Consider the following 24,156-nt stretch of genomic DNA (forward strand, 5'->3'; position numbering starts at 1 on the left):
AACCGTTCCAGTTGGAGACCATGTAGAAGAAGATGCCGAGATCGCTGATAGGTTGCAGCATCTGCTGTTGAACCTTGTAGAAGACCAGATTGATGACGCTAATGCCATGGATTACATGAGAGAACATCCGGAGGCAATCGACAGAATTCTCAATTTTCTGATCGAAGTATACCCAACAAATGAAGCTGGTGGTGACGAAGTGGTACCGAAGAGCGAGTGAGACCAGAACTCAAGCGATGGAGATTCTGAGTTATATGAGATAACATCGGAGGAGGAAGAATATGTGGAGGTGATCGAAATATCATCGGACGAAGAAGATGACATACCGACCCTAGTGATCGAGCTGAGGGATGATCAGGACTATGTGCCGCAAGATCCAGTACCGGAGACCGAACCAACTATGGAGCCAAGGGACAATGTTAGTCCAGTACGCAGATCACACCAAGTTGTGCCGGAGCAAGACCTTTCAGACCAAGAGGTGTAGGAGCGAAGCAGTTCGGACCGAGTTGTACCAAAGCGAATCAGTCCGATTCGAGCCATACCATTGCAGATGGTGTTGCTGCAGCCAGAAATCGACCAAGAGGAAGGAGAATTTCCGAGAGAAGGAAGGTGGAATCCGAGGATGCTGGAGGAGGACCTAAGTAATGAGAGGTCACTAAACCGCTTAAGGGAGATGGAGGAAGTACCAAGAGATCCGATGATAGAGATGACCAACAAGATGGACGAAGCAAGGAGGCTGAACCGAGAATGTGTCAGATTTGAGGAAGGAGAGAGTAGTACCAAGAGGCCAAGGATAGTTGACCGTGGAGCGCAGACCGTGACTACGCAGCCGAGAGGCCGTTTGAGGACCAGAGCTACCGCTCGGAAGAGGGTGACTTACCCAGATCGTGTTCATATCAGGAACAATTACTACTTTGACGTGTGTGAAGGAGTAGGACACCGAACCAAGGACTGTTGGAGAACGACGCTGCCACAGTTGTTATCCCGGGAGCGTGTTGTGTGTCGTGAATGTGGGATGCGTGGGCACTTTGCCTATCGCTGTCCAAATCAAGTTGTCCAAGAGGACACTACAAGAAAACAAGCAATTAGCGACTGCACTATTAGTCACTATTTAGTCGCTAAACGGTATATTACGACTAAATAGTGACTAAAACTAATAGTCGTAAATCGAGAGTCGCTAAAATAAATAGTCGTAAAATTAGTCGCCAAATAGCGACTACATTACGACTATTTTGCATAGTCGTAAATTTAGTCGTAATGTAGTCACTAAATTTAGCGACTACGCTACGACTATTTTGCGACTACACAAAATAGTCATAATATAGTCACTAAATTTAGTGACTAATTGACGACTAATTTAAAAAATATTGTATTTATACAGCAATTTATATATACTATTTTAATATATATATATATATATATTAATTATTTTTAAACATATATAAGTTATTGAATAACGGTTTGTTTTTGGAATGAATTGATGTTAAAAATAAATACTATATTTATTATTATGAAACCATGATATTAAAAAAACTGTATTACAAAATAAAACTAAAAACATAATTAAATATAAGAATACATCATACTACTAAAAAAGAAAGTAAATATTGGAGGTATCTTGGGGTAATGCAGAAACATCAAGGAGGTTACTTTGCTTTCCCATATGAGAAGTCTTTTGCTTTTGAGATGAATGTTAAAGATTTTGACCTGAAGCAAACTGCAGAGACGAGACAAGGAGAAAGGAAGCTGAGCTGATGGAAGCATCTCTTAAGGAACTTAAGGCGAGGGAGAATGAGCTCAGGTTGCTTAATGACACCATCAGAGAGAAATCAGCTGAACTGGAGAAAAAAGAAGTTTGCTTACATATACCTAAACTGGATTTAACAAACACAAACGAGGGAGAATGAGCTCAGGCTGCTTACATACCTTGAAGCGAGGGAGAATGAGCTCAGGTTGCTAACATATACCTCCTAAACTGGATTCAACAAACCCAAACAACTTTGAGTCTATATGGTCACATGAATTCTCTTATGAACTGGATTCTCTTGGACTTAGCTCAAGCAAATATACCTTAGCCTTGGAGCCAACATGAGAAGGACGGAATATAAATTGCCTATTCAGGTTACTGACTTGAATAGTGTCCATGTCAATCTGTAACACAAGGGAATCCAAACTGTTAGATGCGAAAATTGATCTTTGTAGATTCTTGACAGGTTGAATACAACGAAGGGTGCTGCATTGGTTTAAACATGAGAGCCCTATGATAAACGGAAGAAAATAGTTTGGTCCTCATCCTGACGCGAATGCTCTTCCACGTTAAGCCTTATAAGTTAAAAAAACGCCCATAAGAGCTCATAGAAATCTGGGTAACTGTTTGCAAAAAAGGCAGTGTTTTACCCTACTTACAGTTCTTCTCTATGCAATGGTACAGACAGGAACTGCAGGAGGACTTTAAATAGTAGATCATCCTACAATTAAATATAGAGAAGATATAATAGAGATCTACTGTATGGTGTTAAACTAAAGCCCCAAAAACGAATGACAGATACAGAAGGATAAACTAAAACCTCATGCATGAACAACCGGACGAAGGATGTGGAAAAGACAACACTCTTCTTGGTAAGAACCTCCACCAAAGGCTTGTTGACCTTATCCGCTCATACTTTCCATCTCCATTGACCTAAATAAGAACTAGTTTGAGTAAGTAACATCGCTGATGTAGTTGCAAACAAAAACCATAGTTATATAATCAACAATGTTAAAAAAAATCTCATGACCCACAATATTAAGACATCTGACCTTGGCTTGGCTTGATTGTGAATTTTAGTCTTTGAAGAGAATGAGAGCTGAGGAACGGCGATTGAGGAAGGAGGAGAAGAAGATTGTGAATGTTAGTCATCACACCTCCATTAGAATTCGTCACATCACCAACCAACTCACACAGCTCCCCATCGTTTCTCACCGCAAGCTGAAAGTGAAGTGACACAATCATAGTCTTCTTGTTATCCCTCTCTGTGTTTCCAGTCAATTCCATAACTTACACAGATCTAATTTACAAAAAAAAAAAAAAAAACCCCTTTCAAATTAGGGTTTTATGAAACCCCGTTCAAATTAGGGTTTTATGAATTTGAAGGTCAAAATAACTGAGAGAGAAGGGGTAATTACCTCGGCGGCTAGCTAAATCCAAGCTACGACACCAACACGTTCGGCGTACTCGTCCTTCTTACGAAATCGAGCTAATCGGCCAATGGGGAACAGGAGACCGGCTGTACTGCTTTTTAGTTGTCGCCTTCTTAGCAAGGCGAGATCCAATCATCGCCGATCTCGAACCCACCAGCAACAAGCTCGCTCATAGTCGGAATTTCAAAGGGTGAATTTGGATTCTGTGAGAGAGAGAGAGAGAGAGAGAGAGAGAGAGAGATGAATTACGGCAGAAGAAGAAGCACAAAAATAGAAAAGGCTTTGAAGAATTTTAGGCCCATATTTCATTTTCCCTCTATATTATAAATCTTTCAATGTAAATTTTAGATTATTTTCAATTTTGAAGTATGAGTATAAAGTTCAAGGTTTAGAGTTTATAACATGGTTTGGGATTTAAGTTTTAGAAATTTGGAACTAGAAAATTATATATATATATATATATATTGAATTGTTGGTTAAAGATTTAAATTTATAAGTTAGTAGGTTTTTTAAAACTTATTTTTTGTAAAGAAAATATGTAAATAGTTTTAAATATTAGTTTTATGGTTTATGAATTAATTTCTATGATCAAGAATTTAAAGTTCAAGATTTAGAGTTTATGATTTAGGTTTTGGAGTTTGGTTAATGGTTTTGGGTATAGGGTTTAGGGTTAAGATTTAAGATTTGTGATAGATTAATTTTCTTATAAGTTCTAAAGCTTGGTTTATGTATATATAATAATAATTATGTTTTAGTTTTATGGTTTATGAATTAATTTCTAAGATTAAAAATTGAAAGTTAAAAATTTAGAGTTTATGATTTAAGTTTTGGAGTTTGGTTAAAGTTTAAAACTAAATTTTAAATTTTTTAATTTTCTTAAATAGCGACTGATATGCAACTTTTTACCAACCTTTACCTTGAGTCACATATTAGTCGCTAAATTGGTGACTATTTAGTGACTACTTGTTCTGGTATGCGATATAGTCATAAAATAGTCGCTAAATTGGTGACTATTTGTTTCGATATGCAATATAGTCATAAAATAGTCGCTAAATTACGACTAATATACCGACTATTATATGTAGTCACAAAAAGGCGACTAATATACGACCAAATATTTATAGTCGTAAAATAGTCACCCAATAGTCATTAGATAGTCACCAAAAATAACGACTACATATGTAGTCACCAATTGTAGTCGTAAAAACCATGTTTTCTTGTAGTGGGAAGTGAACCCCAATGACCAAGTCTTGTATGCGAGAGAAGACCCGTCAGGTCAGGATGTTCGAGCCGAGAACCAGTTCAACCAAGCCGGAACCTCATCGTCTCTCCCCCACAGCCTTCCCCTTTTATGAAAAATAAAATACTATTGCCCGAGACTGTATGTTTCTGACGTAGAGTATCTTCTATATTCCTAGTTTGAGCATGCTCTTGGTCTTGGACCTTTGATATGAACTGAGGAGTGTCTGCTTTCGTTATGTTTCGTTTTCATTTTTGTTATATACATTTCCTTTATAATGATTAGGCGATTGTAGCCTAATTTTTTTTTTTTTTTCATTTTCTTCTTGTTTGCATTATACTTTGTAAAGGCGAGATGTTTTTAATTGATTTAATAAAGATTTTTCTCAATAAGCATTGAGGGTTGGGGTTACTTTTCTCCATGTAGCATTGTGTAATCCATTTACCTAATTCAATGGAGGATGATAAAGACCGAAGAAAGGTAAGGAAATCATAAGTGTGTAGGTGGCAAAGTGGCCTATCACCTATGAGTAGTTAAATTGACTCTTTTTTTTGTTGTGAACATGGCATATCCGAAATCCTATTCACGAAGGTTTTTGTGAGTATAGAAAATGAAAAAGATCTTCTTCGTTCCCTAAACATAGAGGCCCACTAAACTAAAGAAAGCCGCCAAAAACCCTAGAGAGCTCGTGAGAAAGAGGGAGCTCTCTGTCCTCACCACCGTCAATGTCGTCTCTGTTCGTTACAAAATGTTTGTCGCATGAATGAATGAGGACTAAATATGCATGGATAATTGCTATAGTGTGAATCATGCTAGAAGGAGTGAATCATTAAGTCGCTAGGTTTTGTGTTGCGTGCTAGTTAATGCAGGATATATAATTTTTCTATTTTAATTATTAATAATTAACAAATGTAATTATAATACTGTAGTTATTTTATGGGGGAAAACCCGAAAAATACGCCAACTAATTTTTTTTTGCCGTTTAATTCCTCTAGTTATTAAATTTCCCAAAAAATATCTGGTTTATTTTCCGTTATCTTTAAAAATCTTCATTTTATTAATAACGGTTGATCCATACTTACACACCCTGTTTTAGATATCGCTAGGCGCTAGTCGGGCGGTTGGACTGTGCCTAGCGCCTAACAAAAAAATCGTAAATTAAACAGGAATTAATCGGGAATTAGTTTTAGGATTATTTTATTAAATTAATAATAAAATAAAAAATATATAGTATTAAATATATGTATAGTTCTGTTTATTTTAAAATAAAAATATCAAATAAAATATAAAATTATAGTATTGTCTTTAAAATTCTGGTAAACACATAAAAACATAATTTAAAAGAAAATTTATGATTTTCATTAAAAGTTTGTATATTACTTATTGTAAAACATCATAAACTCTTAATTTAAATGTCTAAATAACAAAAATACATATTTGATTTATATTTGGTTTTAAAAATAATTATTATATACAAAATTAAGCGGGAAGTAATCGAATTGTACGGGTTATAATCAAATTGGACAGGTATAATTAGATAATCGATGCTAGGCGGGGATTAGTCATTAATCAAGGCGGAGAGAGTGGACCTAGCGATTTTACGGGGCGTAATCGGTTCTAGGCGGAGATTTTTAAAACAAGGCTTACACATAACGACTGTTAACTCTAGTGACGGAAATGTTAATCAGGATTAAAATATAACCCCACGTGGTTAATTAGAAGGAACTAAAGACAATTTTGCCCTCTTCTTCTTCCCCCAAATCGATTTCGAGTTTTAGAACCCTAAAATTTCAGAAAATCAAATTTGGTTTGAGAGAATGGTGAGTTTGGTTTGAGAGAATGGTGAGCCAAAGTTCAGGGTCTGATGTGAATTCAAACCGGAGCTGGGATCCTCTTTGCAGCACATGTGGTAGAGTTACAACTGTTGCGAAGTCATGGACCAATGACAATCCGGGTAGAAGATTCTATAAATGTGTTGTTCATGGATTCTGCAATTGGGCAGATGAACACTCACCATATGGGTGGCAGAAGGTGAGCTTACTAGAGGCGATAGATGAGATTAAGCAGCTGAAAGAATCTCTTAGGGCAATGAATGAGCAAATGGTAAGTGGTTCCAACACCGATTTACTGAAGACAGAGGATGAAGAGAAAAAGAAGCTCGAGATTTCAGTTATGGCAGCTACTGAGAGGGAAAAAATGCTTCGACAGTTCATCTTGTTGTCTTGGGGCGGATTCATTGTTGTAATTGGGTTGATTCTTGCAATGGGGAAGTAGGTTACTCTTATGAATTTAAAGTTGTTTTGACTATCTTTATCTATGGATGTAATTGTACTCTTATAAATGAAATCCAAAAAACTGAAATCCAAAAAACATCTAATGTCATTCATAGCCGATAGTTTGAAATTATAAGAATCCCTCCACCAAAAACAATCATGAACCTATGATAAGAAAGACATCATCCTACTCAAAATCATCCTACAAGTGATAGTTGGTACACAAAAGACTGGTAGAGACTGGTCTTAATACTAATCCAACTTTTTCTCAGGTCTCCAAACGCCAAACACCTTATCAGACCAAGGTGACATAAAAAATACAGGCGGCTTTGGAGCATCATCAGATCCACTTACACGACCCTTACCACGAAACTTGCCTTGAGCCTTGCCACAACCATTTCCACGTCCAGGAGGACGTCCACGTGCACGTCATGTACCAGTTTTTTTAGTTGCAGTTGGAGCACTTGAATGTTGCGCTGGAGCAATTGAATGTTGCGGAACTTCTTGATTTTGTGTGGATTGACTTTGAGCTAGAGGTGGTGTAGATTGACTTTGAGCAGCCCTCCACCTTTTTGGTGCATTTTGGAAGCTTCATGGGTCATCATTATCCTATAACACAACCATGATTACACATTAGTCATACTCAATCAAACAAATATCATCTTACACCTAATCCAAATTACTTACCAGACTCTTTCGTGGTCTGCCCCTTTTGCGTGGAGGAGCAGGTTGTACTGCTTGTTATGTGCCGGTTCCCTTGTTGTGTCCTATTTGCTTACAATTGCTACAAATCACAGTTTTACCTTCTCTTGTAAGCTTAGTTGGATTAGTTGATGATTCACCTGGCTCCTTTATCCTGTTTTCTTTGGGCGCCCTCGCTTCTTCCTCTTATCAGGCACTTCAATTGGTCCTTTGCCCGTTCTCTTCCACAATCTTTCGCCATTTACAGGGTCTATGTTCTCCTTGTATGTATCTTGCCAATGTCAGAGTGTTGTTTGTAAATATCTATCAACATAACTACACCGAAAACATCACATTAGTCGACAATCACATTACAAATGAATATATGAGCAAGTTCATAGTTACATACTCTTCTGAATCACGGTTGTGGCAAAGAGTTCAAAGTGGGGAAAGGCTAAGGCAAAGTAAGGAGCAGCTCGTTTCGTGGGGTGAGGAGGTTGGCTCTCATGAACGAAGACAAGGACTTGAGCGACAGGACTTGATTGTTGTGAGATAGGGGCCAAATCCGGATCCTCGATTCCATCATTTCTTCGTTGATGAGCTTGATCATCTTGGTTGTTGTAATGATTTGGATTGGTAGGCTCAAAGGGGCATCGAGAGGTAGGGTGCATAATCCTGCAGCAATTAGTACAGATTTTTTCCATCTTCTCATACTGAAATCCTAGCATGGCTCTGTCACCTGTTTGAAATCTCACCCTTCTAAAAAACCTAAAGCGATCAGTTATGGAAACCCTGATTTTCACTCGGAGGAATGAAATCTGGTTGGTAACTGAGTCTTCAAAGTCCACCTACACTAATTCCCCTAATGATCTAGCTATCCTGCGGATAGGTTTAGCAGAAACATAGGAGATAGGGATACCCCTGATTTGGACCCAAAGATCTAAAGAAGTTAAGAAATCCTAACGTGGTAAGTCATCCCACCTTTGCAAGGCAACAAACCATCTATTAAAGCTCCATCGTTCCCGGCGTAGTACTGATATCAGCTCTCTTTCAGAATGGAAACGAAACTGGACAAAACCGAAGATGCTAGTCCCCAGGCTGTATGAAGGTTTGCCGCCACTTCAAACAGATTTTGATCCACAGGATTTAGTGGTCCGGAGATCAAGCTAAGCCTGTTACTTGCTAGGACATCTTCATAATCTGAGTTTGGGATTAGGAGTTCTGGGTCTTCTCTCCCTAGTGCGAAATTTTGAATCTCATCCCATAGATCTTTCTCCATTAGACTCTCTAAGAAGGAAAACGATGAGGTTTGAAAACGCTAGTAATGGTTATATATAAGAGAGAGAAGGGTTAAGAAGGAAAAAGGAAGAGGTAATAAAATTTTAAGAATACTGCAGAAGTTATCCAAACAACAGGATCAAGGGAGAAAATATATACTGTAGTAGAACCAAAAGGATTGAAAGTAGCGAGATAAGATGAAAAAAGGATAAGTGAAGGGAATCAGATAAAGTCAACTCATTGAAAAGAAAAAAACTGGGAAGAGACAAAAAAACATCTATCAAACCTCTTCAGAATATTTAATCTTATACCTAATTCAAACCTAGCAACCAGGAGAAGCCTATGTATTTTTCGGTTCTTCTAAAGCAAAAAGGCTGTTAAGCCACCTTGGAGGACCCATAGCTACGTACGACTGGAAGAAATTTTTTTGAGTCGCACTACGGACAATAAGGGTAGCTCCTTGATTGGAATGTGATTGTGCATTCTCCATTTTCCACTCTTTTATGAAGCAGAGACTTCTTCTTATTTCCGATGCATAAAACTGGAAAGAAGGTCATTCTTGAGAATAGTTAATTGCATTGATCATTTGAGAGGCTTCTGATGAAAAGATCACCTGGTAAATATGATGATTAACCATAATATCAATAGCCCACATGGTACTTTGAAATTTGGCATCCACCAAACTGGTAATGTTAGAGAATGAACGTCGACTATGCATCTTAACTTTGCCATTCCAATCTCTTAAACCAAGAAAAGCCTCCTGTTTGAGTAGTTTTGCACCATGCCATTCCGATATTACATTTCAGCCAAGAGTTTGGAGGACTAATCCAATCCAGGGACTTTGGAACTAGCCTGTCGAGTTTCCAAACCTTGAGCATTAACCCATAACGTTGCTTCCTCTCTTATTTTGAGAACCAAAACTAGTATATCCTTTGATTTTCCTTCAAAAAAGAACTCATTTTTGTGTTTCCATAGGTACCAAAGCATCTAGGGAAAGCTTTTTCTAATATAATTGGGGATTTGCTGATTGTTATCTATAGAGAGCAAATAGGAGATATTAGCATATTCAGAGACCTGATGAAAACCTTCTTCAGGGGTAGGAATCTCCGACAGCGCCCATACTTGTCTGGCAATGGAACAAGAAAAAAGAACATGATTGATAGATTCTTTCTCATGTCCACAAAATTGACATCTCAGATCTTTGCTCAATCCTCTACTTTCCAATCTGTCTGCAACAACAATAGTTCCACTTAAAGCCCTCCAAATGAAATTTTTAATTTTTGGCGAGGTATGTAGAGACCACACCTGAGTCTTTAGATCGTTAAGAGAGGGTCTCATTTCTGCTTCAAAGATCAGATTCGGTTTATTCAATTGGCTTGCTAAAGTGTACCCTGTTTTGACTGAATAATCTCCATTCTTAGTATGTATCCAACTCCAAAAGTCTGACTTTGATATTACTAGATTATTCGCTAAAATAATAGACACGTCTCTGGGATAAAATAATTCCTCTAATGAACTTTGATTCCAGGTTCTCGTGAACAAGTTAATTAAAGTAGATACCTTCAAATCCAGATTAATGAAAATATTTTTCGTTAAAGGAATTCTTCTTCGTCCATCATCTAAGAGCCACAGATTGGTCCAAACATAATTATTTTGACCATTGCCAATCATTATGTTGATCCCTTTCAGCAGTAGTTCTCTACCATGAAGAACACTTCTCCAAATGTAAGAAGGTCGGTAACCCATTACTGCTGTTAGTATCTGATTGTTATCAAAGTATCTACTCTTCATAACCCTAGCAAACAAACAGTCAGGGTTTTGTAAGATTCTCCAAGCTTGCTCAGCTAATAATGCCTGATTGAAAGCCTGCAGATCCTTAAAATCTAGTCCTCCTTGATCTTTCCTTAAGTAGAGCTTATCCGAGCTTATCCAGTGAATCTTTTTCTTATGTTCCATTGAATTCCACCAAAAAGTACACATTGCGGAAGTAAGTTTTTGACAAGTGGTAATAGAAACCTTAAAACATGTTATCGCATATACAGACAAAACCAGAGCAACTGCTTTCAGAAGGATTTCCTTTCCTCCTAAAGAGTTTGATCAAACCATCTTGAGAGTCTAGATTTCAGTCTATCATAGACATAGTCAAGCATATCTACCTGTGATCCACTAAAACATTCTGAAAGGCCTAAATAAGATCCTGCACTCAGATCTTTATAGAGTTCTGAGTGTGCTGATCTACTTTTGAGCCAAAAGTTATCGAAGATTTGTTGACATTAATCTGTTGACCCGACATATCACCATAAGACCGCAATATACTTTGAAGGTTGTTAACCTGGTAGAGAGAAGCTTTACAACTAAAGAGACTATCATCAACAAAAAGGAGATGATGGAGAGAAGGCCCAAAATTAGAAAACTTTATTCCTTGAATTGACCCATCAGTCTCAGCTCTATTCAGCATGTGGGTAAGACCTTCATTGCAAAGAAAAAATAGGAAGAGAGAGATAGGATCTCCCTGTCTCAAGCCTCTCTGAGGGGAGATCATGCCAAAGGATTGATCATTTAGTAGGACAGAATAAGTAATTGTGGTAACACAAAACATAATCCACTGAACCCACCTACGATGAAACCCTAAGGTAATTAACAATCTCTGAAGATAATTCCATTCCAATCGATCAAAGGCTTTGGACATATCAGACTTTATTGCCAAGTATTCTAAAGAAATGGAAGGATGAGTTCTCAACGCATGAACCATTTCATGAGCTATTGAGATATTGTCAGATATTAGACGTTTGGAAACAAAGGTTGACTGAGTTGGGGACACTATTTCAGGTAAGAGGGGTTGCAGTCTCGAGGCTATAATCTTGGATATGATCTTATAAAGGACTGAACATAAACTATTTGGTCTAAGATTTGACATTAGATTGGAATTCCTGACCTTAGGAATAAGACAAAACTGTGTGTAGTTCCATTCAGTTGGAAAGGTTCCTATGTTAAAAAATCTCTGCACTTCCTCTATAACTTGAGGACCGATGATTTCCCAGTAATGTTGAAAGAACAGGCCTGTCATTCCATCTGCTCTCGGGGCTTTAGTAGGGTTTATTGAAAAAACTGCTTTTTTGATTTCTCCACTAGTCACTTTGCTTATTAAAATTTCATTCATTTGGGCAGAAACTTTAGGATGAAAATCATGGAATACCAATCGAAACTGCTTAGGTTAGATGAATGGAATAATTCGTTTAAGGAAGTGATAACAACCTCTTCTTTTGAAGCCTCTGATTTTTGAATGTTCCCATTGGTATCCATCAAGGCATGAATTCTATTTCTTGATCTATTTGCTTGAACAGAGGCATGGAAACAATTTGTGTTACAATCTCCTTCCTGTAACCATTTTTCCCTACTCTGTTGACTCCAATAGGTCTCTTCTTCTCTATAGGCTAGAAGCAACTGATTCTTAAGACCATGAACATGAGAAAAGGAAGGAAAAGAGGAAGATTGTTCCTGTTCTAAAGTAATATGAAGCTGATTAATTTTATCTAAAGAGTTGAATTGATTTTCCTTTTTCCAATTTCTTAAAGCCTTCCTGCATCTCTGAATCTTATCCGAGATTGAAGAGATAGGAGAATTGTTGAACCAAGCAAGGGAGATAGCTTCTTTAACCAGGGGTTTATTTAATAATCCTTTATCAAATCTAAAATTCCTTCTGCAAGGACTACTAGAGGATAAAAGTTTGACAAGAACATGTTTGTGATCGGATCCTCTTTTTTTCTAAAAATTGCTGATTAGAGGCTAGAAATAAGTTAAACCAGGTTTTATTCCCAAAACATCTATCTAATTTGCTCTGGATCCACAAGTCACTTCTTTTACCTCCCCAAGTGAAGCTATTACCATGAGAAGGAAGTTCAGTCATATCGCAGGTTCTGAGCATGTCCACAAAAGGTAAGAAGGAGGCCTCGCTTCTTCTAGGTCCTCCTATTTTCTCACCATTCTTCAGAATTTCGTTGAAGTCCCCAAGCATACACCAACTTTCTTTTCTTGTTAAACCAATACGCATTAGTTTTTCCCAAACTAATGGTCGGTAAGTAAACAACGGATCTCCATATACACACGAGACGAAGAAATCTAGTGAACCAAACTTAAGATGGAGGTCTAGGAGGTTCTTATCCACATAAAGAAAGGTGATATCAACATTGATTTTCCAAAATAAAGCTAAACCTCCGCTCTTTCCTATAGGGTTGATAGTAAATACTCTATCATATCCTAACCATTCGTGTATATCTACCAAAACATTACTATTATTCATAGTCTCCATCAAAAACAAAATCTCAGGGAAATATTCTTTAAGTATTTCCTTGAGACGAGGAATTGTCAAGTCTTGGAACCGTCCCAATCCTTGACAATTTCAGCTCAGAATGCTCATTAGATTGTAGACGATCCCTCAATTGGGACCATCTTTTGTTTTGTGTTCTTAGCTACTTTGTGAAGCTTATTTTCTTCTACTGAACCTTTCCTTTTACCCAACAAATTTAATCCTGAATCTAAGGTTAATTCAGAATTTATTGGAGGATAGTGTATAAGAATACCTATTTTGTTTCGTGTTGGCTTAAGAGATTTCTTTCTGGAGGAAAAAATTGCTTTTGCTGTTCCAAAAGTGCTAGCATCCGAGTTAAGAATATCATAGACATAAGAAGAGTCCAACGGAACTTCATAAAGGTTTGCTATGTCTGGAGGATCCCTTGCAGAGGCAGAAGGTAGGTTTCAAAGTCTGTTCTTGAGTTCCAAGTTGAGCGTCTGTTGAGTCTTCATACAACATGGGTGAAACTGGATTGCTAATCTTCCGGATTGGAGGAGCCAAGTCTTGTTCAATTGGAAAGGTTAGAGCCGGAGAAGTAAAAGATTCCAAGACTGTGGATCTATCATGAACTAAGTGCTGTAACTCTTTGCCCTGAAATTCTTTTTGCTTATGAAGAAACAGAGGGCACTTCTCTCGTTCATGTGTGAGACGCTGGCAGAAGTAGCATCTCTTCTGAATCCTTTCATAATCATATAGGATTGTAACAGCTTCACCAGAAGGAAGAACTATCACTTTGAATCTTCGAAGTGATTTTGAAACATCAAAAAGTATCTCCGCTCGAACAAAATCCTGATTCTAAGAAATTGATGGATCGTAATCAAGTTGAGTAACTGGTCCTCCGAATTCTGCAAATACCTTAATTGATTCTTGCGTGTGATGGTTAACCGGTATATTGCGAATTTGTACCCATATTGGAATTGATTGGAGGTAAGCAGGCGTAGGTGATTCAACCCATCTAGTAAGGACTATTGTCCACTGATTATACGTATGCACCCCCAGGCTAAGTATCTTTTCCAAATCTTGTTCGTACTTGAAGATAAATTAGAATTTGTCTTTCGAAAGAGCCACTCCCCTAACCCCTGTCATAAATTAACCACTTCCTTGGCATATCCAAAACTATATCCGAAACGTTTTGGCAATCAGGATTGAGAATTCTACCCATTAAACTCATAGAATTTGTATTCTTTGAAGAAAACTGGGGCAGATCCGGCAGATTAAATGGCTCATCTGCTTCTTCTAGTGACATGGCCTTAATCATGTTATCAATTGATTCACACATACTTTAGGAGCTTCGGTTGATTTCAGGATAGACAGGCTGATAGCAGCAGAGTTTCAGAATAAGAAGAAGGTTTTGAAGATCTTGGAGAAACATAATAGATGAGAATTAGAAACCCAGAATATACTAAACAAGGATGTAAACAGGTGAAAAGTAAGAGGATAAGGGTGTTTTTCCGACAAAATATTTTTCCTGGATGGTTAAAGACTCTATTACACTGAGAGTATCCTAACCCAAAAAAGGGAAGCCATTTTAAAGTTATATTGATTTATTTCTTGCAAAATGAAGTGAAAATAATGAAAGAGAAGAGTAGAGATGCTAAGCGGACCTATAACCCGTGGACTTGGCCCAAATAGTATCACGATGGGGTGGGTATGGAAACAAATATATTAGACCTGTTTTGACAAATCCATATGAGTTGTGGATTTTAACGGGTTAGCGGGTCGACCAAAGGGCTATCCAATTTTAAATTAATCTTTTAGAATATATTTCTTTTTCAGTTATTTTATAAATATTAATTATAGGTCCATGGGCGGATTTTGCATTCGGTTTTAACGGACATAACTTTTTTGCATTCGGTTCTCAATATCAATCCTTTTAAAATTCTGGAACACGTTGTTGTTGTCAAGGTGAGCTAAATTAGCCATTGTATTTAATATTTGTGTCAGGACCCGTGGGACAAAATATTATTTTATCTTTTATAAATATAATCTATATATTATTAAAATATAATTTGTGTTTAAGTTTGTTGTCTAATTATTTTCAAAAATCTATATATCTCTCATGATTGTGTGACTTAATAATATGTGTTAATGTGTATAATTGAATGATATTATGTTATTTTATTTATATACTAATCTAATAATATAGGCAATTTTTGCCTAATTTCTGTAAATCTAGTAATTATTTTTTACTTAAAACATAAGTATAATTTTTATGTTTTAAATTTTTTTTTGACCCAGAAAAAGGATTAAAAAACATTATTATATTGGAATTATATCCTTTAAAGTTATATAACCCGTGGAAAGTGAGGAAGGTGTATATAGAGAGATGATTGTTAAGGTAAGTAAATCATGTCTCTTCACGCTATATGATGAACTTCCTATAGTAGAGAATCATGTATATACAGCGATGGTAACTAAGGTAAGACAATTAAGGATATCATTTATGTGGTTTATAGTGCAATGTAAATTTTTTTACAATTTGGACTTCGATTTTTATACAACCTAAACATACGAAGGCCCATAAATTATGTACATTGATTATTATCAAGGAGCCCATAAAATGATCAGAGGTCTACAAAATTTAATGGCATTAAAATGCAAAAACATTCCAAAAACGTATTTTTGAGCAACAACGGCTGCAAAAATATTAGTATAGATTGAATGGATGGGTGACTAATTATAAGGAAAAATGTCATTTAAACCATGAACTTTCAAATTTTGGCCATTTAAACCATGAACTTTGTTGTAAACCATTTAAAACATCAACTTTGTTGTAGGCCATTTATATATATGCAATAACAAGATCCTTCATTCACAAGTATATACGTGACCATACACATGCAAACATAAATATATACAGGAAAGTCCACATAAGGCAAAAAATACAACAATATATTTTTAGACAGAGTGATATCTTGTGTTTTATGTAATTTTAAAGCTTAATTTTTTATTGTTTTGTGCATATTCATGAGCATTTAGGTTGTTTAGGTTGCATTTTGCATCAAGTTTGTTATCTCTGGAGTAGAGATGCACAAGGAAAGTGTGCTTTGGAGCCAAATAAGTCAATAATTAGCAATATAATGGAAAACACACATTTGGATGCACACAAGATGATCGATGATTCAGAACCAGTCTGCAGTCTCTCAAAGATCGACTCGTATGAAGACCTTGCCTTGGGATTTAGCTCCAGAGTTCTCTATCTAAGTTATTGGAAATTGAGTAAACCTTTCAATGGAGGTGATTTCAGGCCAATCACATGTGCGTGTAAAGAGTTATACCTGTTTGAGTGAACGTATATACAGCCAGAGTGAAGACTGGAGCCACAAGACAAAACGATCGACCATTTGGTCGATCAAACAGAGCCAGACTTCACCAGACCTCCAGACTTCACACGATCGGCCGAGCAATCGATCATTTGGTCGATCAAGACACAAGACGGACCCCAGACTTCAACAATCGACCATTTGGTCGATCAAATGGTCGATCAACCCGAGCTGGACTTGACCAGACTTCCCACACTTGACCAATCGACCAAGAGATCAACCAATGGTCGATCAAATATAATTTTTGGAACCAAAACCCGGTTTGTTCCGTTTTTCTATGATTTGTTTTATTCCAATCCGGTTTGTCCCGGGTTAGTTTCCTATTTTCCTATAAATATACTAACTACTCATTAGGAGAAAGAATCCTTTTTTTTTTAGCAATTGTTAGGGTTTTTAAGGTTTGCTTTTCTGGATTTTTTGAGACCTTTGTTTGATTTCAAGTTTTTAATAGTAATCTTTTCTTCATTTCTCCTAATCTATAACCTCTTGTTATGATTTCACAAAGATCAAGCTTTTTCCTTTGTGTGATCATGATTAGGAGTGAGTAGATCTTTTAGGACTTTGGGCTTGGTAGATTAGGGGGATAGATGGTTGATCTTTGATGTTTAGGGGTTTATTTATGTGTTTCCTATCTTGTTTAGAGATAATATTGTTAGATAGCCTTGATCAAGCTTGAATCTAGATATTAGGATTTCCATGCCCAGAAGGTGTTTATTGAAATTCCTAAACCATCCTATTCAAGAGCTTTGCATTCCTAGCCAATGGAAATTGATGATTAGGGTGCTTAGTGGTTTTTTGACTTGTTTATAATGCATGCTTATCTTGTGATTACTTTTGGAAATTGTTGATTATTACTTGATTAGCATAGAATCTCTATCATAGAAATGAATTGATTTGCATAAGTGTTCTAAGCTTTAGGAATGTTCTTGATTGTTGCTTAGACATCTAAGATTGTTTAGCTATCCCCCAAGTCATTAACCTTGCCCAAGGTTCTCTTGTTTCATCTTGATTTTAAATCTGTTCTTAGTTGTTTCGTTTGTTCTCTTTCAGTTTGCATTGTTTGTTTGCTTATTTAAAGTTGCTTCTTAGCTAGTTGTTACTCAAAACCCAAATCTTTGTTTAAGTTTAGATTAAGCTCTCTTGTGTATTCTTAGTGTGTGAGTCTTTGCAGATTTGTGGATTGATAATAATTGAATAGACCAAAAAAGTACTACATCACAGAGCATGTAATACAAAATGAAAACACATAAAGCTTTGGAATACGATTGAAAATTTGGATGAACAGATCCTCGTTGCTTGTATATTCTTATAGAAACCCAAAATCCCTTTCGCAGAGAATAATTAACTGATAGTGTTTGGGGGAAATCTTTGTTCAAAAGAAGCTACTATTCAGAGAATGTTGCATGGAGATATTGGCGGCAAGGGGATATGAATCTTAAGGTCCAGGTTAAGCTCATTCTTCTCTTCTCGTGTCATCTTGGTTAACGCTTTCTCCTGTGCCTCCGCAGCATCTTTGAGCTTCTTCTCCAACTTAACAAAGGATTCAGAGCTTGTTAAATGTTAATATTGGAAAAATAGAAAGCAGTCAATTATGATCGATGATGATACTTTTACCTGCTCTGACATTTGTTTCAAATTATCCTTATACGATATAAGTGACTGATTCTTCATTTCCGCTGCACGTTCTTCTGAATAGTTCTTTGATTCCAGCTCTTCATGCTTCTTCCGTAGTTTCTCTTTTTCTTCCTGAGATACCATGGGATTCGATCTTTTTAAAGTTTCATATATACATGAGAATATATGCTAGAAATAAAATTTTTTACCTTTATCATATGGTATGTATCATCGGTATATGCCTCTCCACGGCTGCTCCTTCTGATATCATCTACTAAGGAGAGAAGCTTATGGACTTGCTCTGCCTTCTTGTCTACATCATGAGTCTTGTTATCGATCACGACCTTTCGGTTACCCGACATCCTCATAACTTCCTACAATGAAAAGTATACGGATATGAAAACCATAGACCTAAAACTTGGTATTTTAAGTCGAATTCCTCAAAACACTATACAAAAGTTTTATTTTTTCAAATATATCAACAAATACAAAAATTGATTTTCAATGATGTAAGTTTTTTTTGTTTTTGGGTTTGGGTTGACTATTTAAAGTTTATAGGGGTTTTGGTTAAATTTTTCAAGATTTAGAGTTTAGTTTTGAATGTTAAAAATTTAGTTTTACTTGTGTGGTAGTTTTAAAATAATATATTTTAGTGGTAGTTTTGGAAGAAAATTTCTCATTTTGGTTTTATTTACAAGAATTGGCCTTTTAATACTCCTAACTAGGTAAGGATAAATCAATTTAAAAAAATTATTTTAAGCAAAATTATTATCTAGAACCAATATTGTTTGTGTCAAACATAAATACATAATATGTAATTAAAGTTTTTTATTTATGTATTCAAAACAGCATTTAATACGTTTCACCCGTGAAATTTTTGAATGTGTAAGAGATTTTATGGTAGAGAAAATATTGATATTATATCTTTTTATATTTTATTTTGTAATCATAACAATTTTGCATATTTCTTATGTAACCATAACAACATATACTAAATTACTCAGTTTAATTATTTAATTTTATTATATGTTATTAACAATCAGATTCTAAACTAAATTATATGAAAATAATCTACTTTATTGATTTAAGTTTTTTGATTAGGCTATTTAAATCTTTTGAGTTAGTCAGTTTGTTAATATTTTCTATAAATGACCGATTATTACCAAAAAAACCATTATGAAAAAATTATTGAAATTCCAAAATCAACGTATTCGTGTAAGAACCCGAGAAATATGAGAACGTGGTAAAAAAATATTTATAAAATGTTACAATCTATGGCAATATATAGTTTTATGTGTTTTAAAAATCAAATTTATATTTATGGTTTATCGAGTAACTATAACAGTTTTCCATAATCTAATAGCCACTCATTTTAAATATATTATAAATTTTTTTGGGTTTATTTATAATGATAAGGGTTATTGTCTCATTCCTTTTTAATAGCATATATATATGAATATACAATTAGAACGTATATTCTTATTCGGTTATCAATATTTCCATTTTTAATGAATAATGACACTAAATGTTGAGATTAATTAGTTTACATACTAATATATATATATAAATAATCACACATCATGATATATTGATATCCCCTAATTTGTTGTCATTTTTATATTTGTTTATAAATATATATAAATCTATATTTATTGGGAATTATTTTTTTTTTAATAAGTTGAAGATAATTAAAGGGTAATATACTTATTTCTATAATCTATTATAGTAATAACTATTGAAAGCTTGTTATTTAAATTATTATGGTAATAATACTAACATAAAAATAACATTTTGTTTTATATGATTATGTTAATAAGTTATATGTTTAATAAGTTATATGTTTTTTATTTTTATTAACTTTATATTAATTGATATTTGCCGATAAAAGTAAAACTAAGAGCACTGCATGTATCCCTCCTTCAGCTAGAGTTAGGCATCTAACAATCTCCCTACTTATAAACTCAGCCGATGCCGACAAGTCAAACAGACCTGCCCCACATTAAGCAAGCAATACCTATTATTTTTTTATTACTCAAGAGTGATCCTAAAGGCTTCTTAGGCCTAAAGACTAATCTTCTGGACTCTGAGGAAACCAGGTTAAACTTCGAATCCCCGTGGCCAATGCTATTCGAACCCAGGTGGCGGGACTTTTCTTCCTCTACCACTGGACCAAGGCGACTTGGTTAAGCAGTACCTATTGTTTATGAAATCAAATGCAATGACCATACTGTCAATTCAGTCCAAGGTTCAAGTAATTAACAATATACCTGGAGTATCAATCACATTGATTTTGTGACCATCTTTTGTCACAACGCCGTGGGTCTGACATTTCATGGTTACGCCAGAAGCGTGTGACTTTGAATCAAACACTTTTCTCCCAATGAGGCTGTTCGCAGTCGCGCTTTTTCCATTCCCTGTCCGTCCTACTAGGATTATGTTTTCAGCTTGCTTTGAAGAATGACCTTTCTGTTGAGCTCCACCCTTGTTCATCTTCACAAAATTTATGCACCCTTTGTTGACTATAGTTGAAATTTTGACTTACACGACAAAAAATATATATAAAATTTTGGTTCAACACTTTCTAGAGAGGACATGAGATAATGTCATGTACAGTCTTTGCATAAACTGTAAATATAAGGAAATAAATTTGTGTTTACTATTTAAAAGTCATAAAAGCATAAAGATATAAAAATGAAGTCATAGAACATAAAAAGAAAACCAACTGAATTTATATTTATGTAATGTTAATATATAATATGAGACTTGAACTTAGTTTAGCAATTTCATTTTGCTTTCGTAATTAAAATGGCATAATTATAATCATCGTTTCTTACATTTATAGGTACTATATGTTTCTAAATTCAAAGATTTGTAGTTTATTTTATAGTATAATATATATTAGCTCTAAAGTCAACAAAACATGGTCATTTTGGTCCACTTATTATTTATAAATTTCTTCGAATTGTTTTCTACGTACTAATACAGTTTCATGATTCCGAATAATATTGAAAAAGATGTTGCAAACGTATATGTTTTGAAGTTTGTCCTCCTTAAGCATGTTCCGTATTTTTCCCCTTTTTAAAAATAACCATTCATTTTCTTTAGAAAAAAGAGACGAAAATTTTATATAAAAATTAATGTTGCTGAAAAAGTTGTATCTTTCTGTTAAAAATAGCATAGACTTGTTATCTAAGATTTAAAGCTTAGGTTAAGATATTAGGACGAGGACGAGCATCTCCGGTGGGGAGCATCTCCGGTGAGGAGTACTCTATGTGTTGCTTTTCTATTTAGGGCCAAAAAATAAATAAAAAACCCATACATAATATTGTCCAATTATTTGAGAATCGTTTCTACAATACAAAAAGGAGCGGAAGCAACCCATAAGCAACGACACGTGTTAGATTTTGGTTGGTTGTTGGATAAATATAAATCTTTTTTTCTTTCACGACGTCCTCTCTCCTTTCTCTCTCGATCTTAACGGCAATGGATTCGCCGATTCAACTCCGGAAAAATTTCCAATGGTGGTAACGTCGACGTTGTCTCCGTTGAAGATGGTGTTGTTTCTCTCAAACTCCAAGGTTTGCTCTCTTTATTATTTTTGGATTTCAATTACAAAAAGTTCAGATTTTGGAGTTAGGTTATTGCTGATTTTGTTCGAAAAAGATTGAAACTTTTTGGAGTTGTTGGAATCTGTCACTGATCAGCCTTCAGATTTATTGAAATTATATGCTCTATAGTACTCTAAGAGTGGCAATGGTGAAGCCAATCCAAGTTCTATCCAAAGAGAGTGGCAACGGTTTACTTACTGCATGACGGGGATTGCGTTTGACTGTTATTGATACTTCTCTATCCCCTGATCAACGAAATATGATTTTATCTGGAAGCGATGATAATATCTGCAAGGTGATTGTTTTTGTTGCTGCGTTGATTCATTGGGAGAGATAAGCTCTGGTTTATTGCTGGTTTTGTTTCTGCAGAATCGAGAAGAAAAAGCCTGTGGCAATTGCGATCAATATGGCCATTAAGCTCATTTGAATCAAGCATTGCTCTGTTTACTCTCTCTGCAAAAACGTTCACAGCAAGCGAAATAGTGAAAGCTATTAATAACTTTGATGAATCGAGGGTTCTTGGTGAAGGTGGATTCAGACGGGTTTACGAAGGTGTTTTCGATGATGGAACTAAAGTAGCAGTTAAAGTATTGAAGAGAAATGACCATCAAGGTAGCCAAGAGTTCTTGGCTGAAGTTGAAATGCTTAGCCGTCTTCATCACAGAAACCTTGGTTTATGAACTCATACCAAATGGCAGCGTTGAATCTCACCTCCACGGTATGATTTTTTTTTCCAGACCTCATATATACCTATGGTTTTGGTTCCGTTTGGTTTTCTTATTTTTGAATCTAATCTCTTGTTTTCTTTATGTTTCTTGTTAAGGAATCGATAAAGAATCTTCGCCGTTAGATTGGGATGCTCGGTTGAAGATAGCTCTTGGTGCTGCCCGTGGTTTAGCGTATTTACACGAACACTCTAGCCCCCGAGTTATACACAGAGACTTCAAGTCCAGCAACATCTTGCTTGAACAAAATATAGATGGTTGATGGTTCTCTCTCTTACGCACTCTGAGCCTAGTTGATCTTTATCTATCCTTGTCTTCTTAGCTTGTTGTTTAATACTTTTACAATATTGGTTGTCTTTCTTTTTTCAGTTATCAGCTTCCTGCTAGTTCCAATTCTAACATGACTAGTAATCATGGTGTTGCGAGGAACTACTGAAGTCTATTGGTAGAGAGAAGTAGCTCAATCGTCGACGCCAAGCCTCCATTGATGTTTTCGAACTAGTCAGGCAAGTCAGACCACATCAAACCAACAAAAACTTTTGAAAGTGAGTTTTTTTTACTTACAATCACTCAATACATTAGCTTCAATTCCCCATCCATATATGAGACTCGGTTTTTTTTGTTTTGTTTTTCCTGCTTGTGCTTCTCTAGATGATGGAGATATTATTAAGGATGATGCTGAGTCGTGGAGTATGGATTCGTCAGCTCCACACCTTCTTTCTCATTCATTCTTAATCCTATTTTCCTGCATCTCTTGCTTTATCAATGTGTTTTGCTTGTTTTTGATTCAGATTCTGCCAAAAAAAAAATAGCTTATTTGATCATTATCCAACATTTAATTTTTTGTTTTTCTTTCTTTCTTTTGATTTTGTAGTTTAAGAAACATCGATGGGGTTTCTCTAGTGGAAGATTGTTTTGTTTAAATCGATGGGGTTTCTCTAGTGGAAGATTGTTTTGTTTAAAGTTCTTAGTGAGTTACTTCGTTTAGTTTAATATTAATTATATTATTAGTTTAATTATGAGTAATTTATATGAGTTGCTCTAGTGGAGATGGTCTTTAAGACGAAGAACTAACCAACCAAAAGATACTACTTAATAGTTATAGAGAAGTATATCAACGTAGCAACGTATCAAGTGTGCTTTATATACAGAAAATTATTATTGAGAAGGAATTAGTGGGCCACTGCCCAGTGATACTCACCTTTCTTACGGGTTCGAATCTGGTCTCTTTCAAAGAAAGCTGTATAATAATTTGAAATATTGTCAAAGAAAAATATATATAGGAAATTGTTATTATTATTTTCTTTTCTGTCCATGATTATATATTGAACAACCCAAAAAGTCTTTATTCTTATAATTAAGTAAAAATTAAAAATATTCTTATTAAATAGAAAACTAAAATTTTGCATTTTGACAATAAGATGGTGTGTATGTAATCCAGATGCACGTTATCTATACATAATACAACCATTTTTCCTGACACTTTTTTTTTCAAATAATTATCTTCAACCACGCCAAAATGTAGAACTTACAACCATGTACACACAGATGTTGCCTACTTATACTTGCCTACCTAAATCGATTTGATCAGTTCGTTGCACCATTCTCTACTACATGGTTATTCATCAAATCTAATCAAATTCACTACTCTTGGCCATGTCAAGCAGCATCGTTTTCAGCATATCTATACCGGTTATGAACATCTATAGCTAGCAGCAACAGAGCGATAGTCTAGTTATGTTCTAGTTTAGCCTGTGGTACCAAACACTTTCCAAAAAAAATTGTGACTAGCACGTTTGCTACATTAGCTTCAGGGCGCACCCTCAAAAAAATTTCTTTTAATATCAATTCTCTCATACGTCATGGCCTTCCCCATTCTATTT

At 35.4% G+C, this 24,156-nt stretch overlaps 3 protein-coding genes and 1 long non-coding RNA gene across 22 annotated transcripts; 2 read left to right on the forward strand and 2 right to left on the reverse strand.

Annotated features, from left to right (window-relative positions):
• Positions 1-1,501: 1,501 nt before the first annotated feature.
• LOC104745285 (uncharacterized) lies at positions 1,502-3,475 on the reverse strand. 16 transcript variants are annotated; one of them, XR_015580150.1, is made up of 7 exons: positions 3,166-3,475; positions 2,800-2,968; positions 2,568-2,680; positions 2,407-2,468; positions 2,071-2,322; positions 1,927-1,975; positions 1,502-1,838 (listed from the first exon to the last, which is right to left on the reverse strand). It is a non-coding gene; the product is annotated as an uncharacterized LOC104745285 (long non-coding RNA). The 16 variants fall into 16 exon arrangements; XR_015580160.1 differs by having other exon boundaries at positions 1,502-1,833; positions 2,071-2,151; positions 2,800-3,047; XR_015580151.1 differs by having other exon boundaries at positions 2,071-2,151; positions 2,800-3,047.
• Positions 3,476-6,259: 2,784 nt separating this feature from the next.
• On the forward strand, positions 6,260-6,694 carry LOC104743763 (uncharacterized). Its single transcript, XM_010464809.1, has one exon. The coding sequence runs from the start codon at positions 6,260-6,262 to the stop codon at positions 6,692-6,694; it is 435 nt and encodes a 144-aa protein (XP_010463111.1).
• A 10,804-nt stretch (positions 6,695-17,498) lies between these two features.
• Positions 17,499-20,430, reverse strand: LOC104743764 (Avirulence induced gene (AIG1) family protein). Its single transcript, XM_010464810.2, has 5 exons — positions 20,208-20,430; positions 19,820-19,929; positions 18,150-18,314; positions 17,941-18,072; positions 17,499-17,856 (listed from the first exon to the last, which is right to left on the reverse strand). The coding sequence occupies exons 1-5, from the start codon at positions 20,428-20,430 to the stop codon at positions 17,716-17,718; spliced, it is 771 nt and encodes a 256-aa protein (XP_010463112.1). The 3' UTR covers positions 17,499-17,715.
• A 973-nt stretch (positions 20,431-21,403) lies between these two features.
• Positions 21,404-23,216, forward strand: LOC104741963 (receptor-like serine/threonine-protein kinase ALE2). Of its 4 annotated transcripts, none has more exons than XR_015580149.1 (5): positions 21,404-21,518; positions 21,678-22,266; positions 22,372-22,537; positions 22,643-22,818; positions 22,925-23,216. XR_015580149.1 is itself a non-coding variant. In XM_087484736.1 (5 exons), exons 2-4 carry the CDS (start codon positions 22,149-22,151, stop codon positions 22,675-22,677), a joined length of 312 nt encoding a protein of 103 aa, XP_087340862.1. In that variant the 5' UTR covers positions 21,404-21,518; positions 21,678-22,148; the 3' UTR covers positions 22,678-22,818; positions 22,925-23,212. The 4 variants fall into 4 exon arrangements, 3 of the variants coding, with proteins under 3 accessions (XP_087340862.1, XP_087340863.1, XP_087340864.1); XM_087484736.1 differs by having other exon boundaries at positions 22,372-22,530; positions 22,925-23,212; XM_087484737.1 differs by having other exon boundaries at positions 21,408-21,518; positions 21,652-22,266; positions 22,372-22,530; positions 22,925-23,212.
• Positions 23,217-24,156: the final 940 nt, after the last annotated feature.

Source organism: Camelina sativa, chromosome 14 (genome assembly GCF_030686135.1).
Source record: "Camelina sativa cultivar CO46 ecotype springtype chromosome 14, ASM3068613v1".
NCBI lineage: Eukaryota > Viridiplantae > Streptophyta > Magnoliopsida > Brassicales > Brassicaceae > Camelina > Camelina sativa.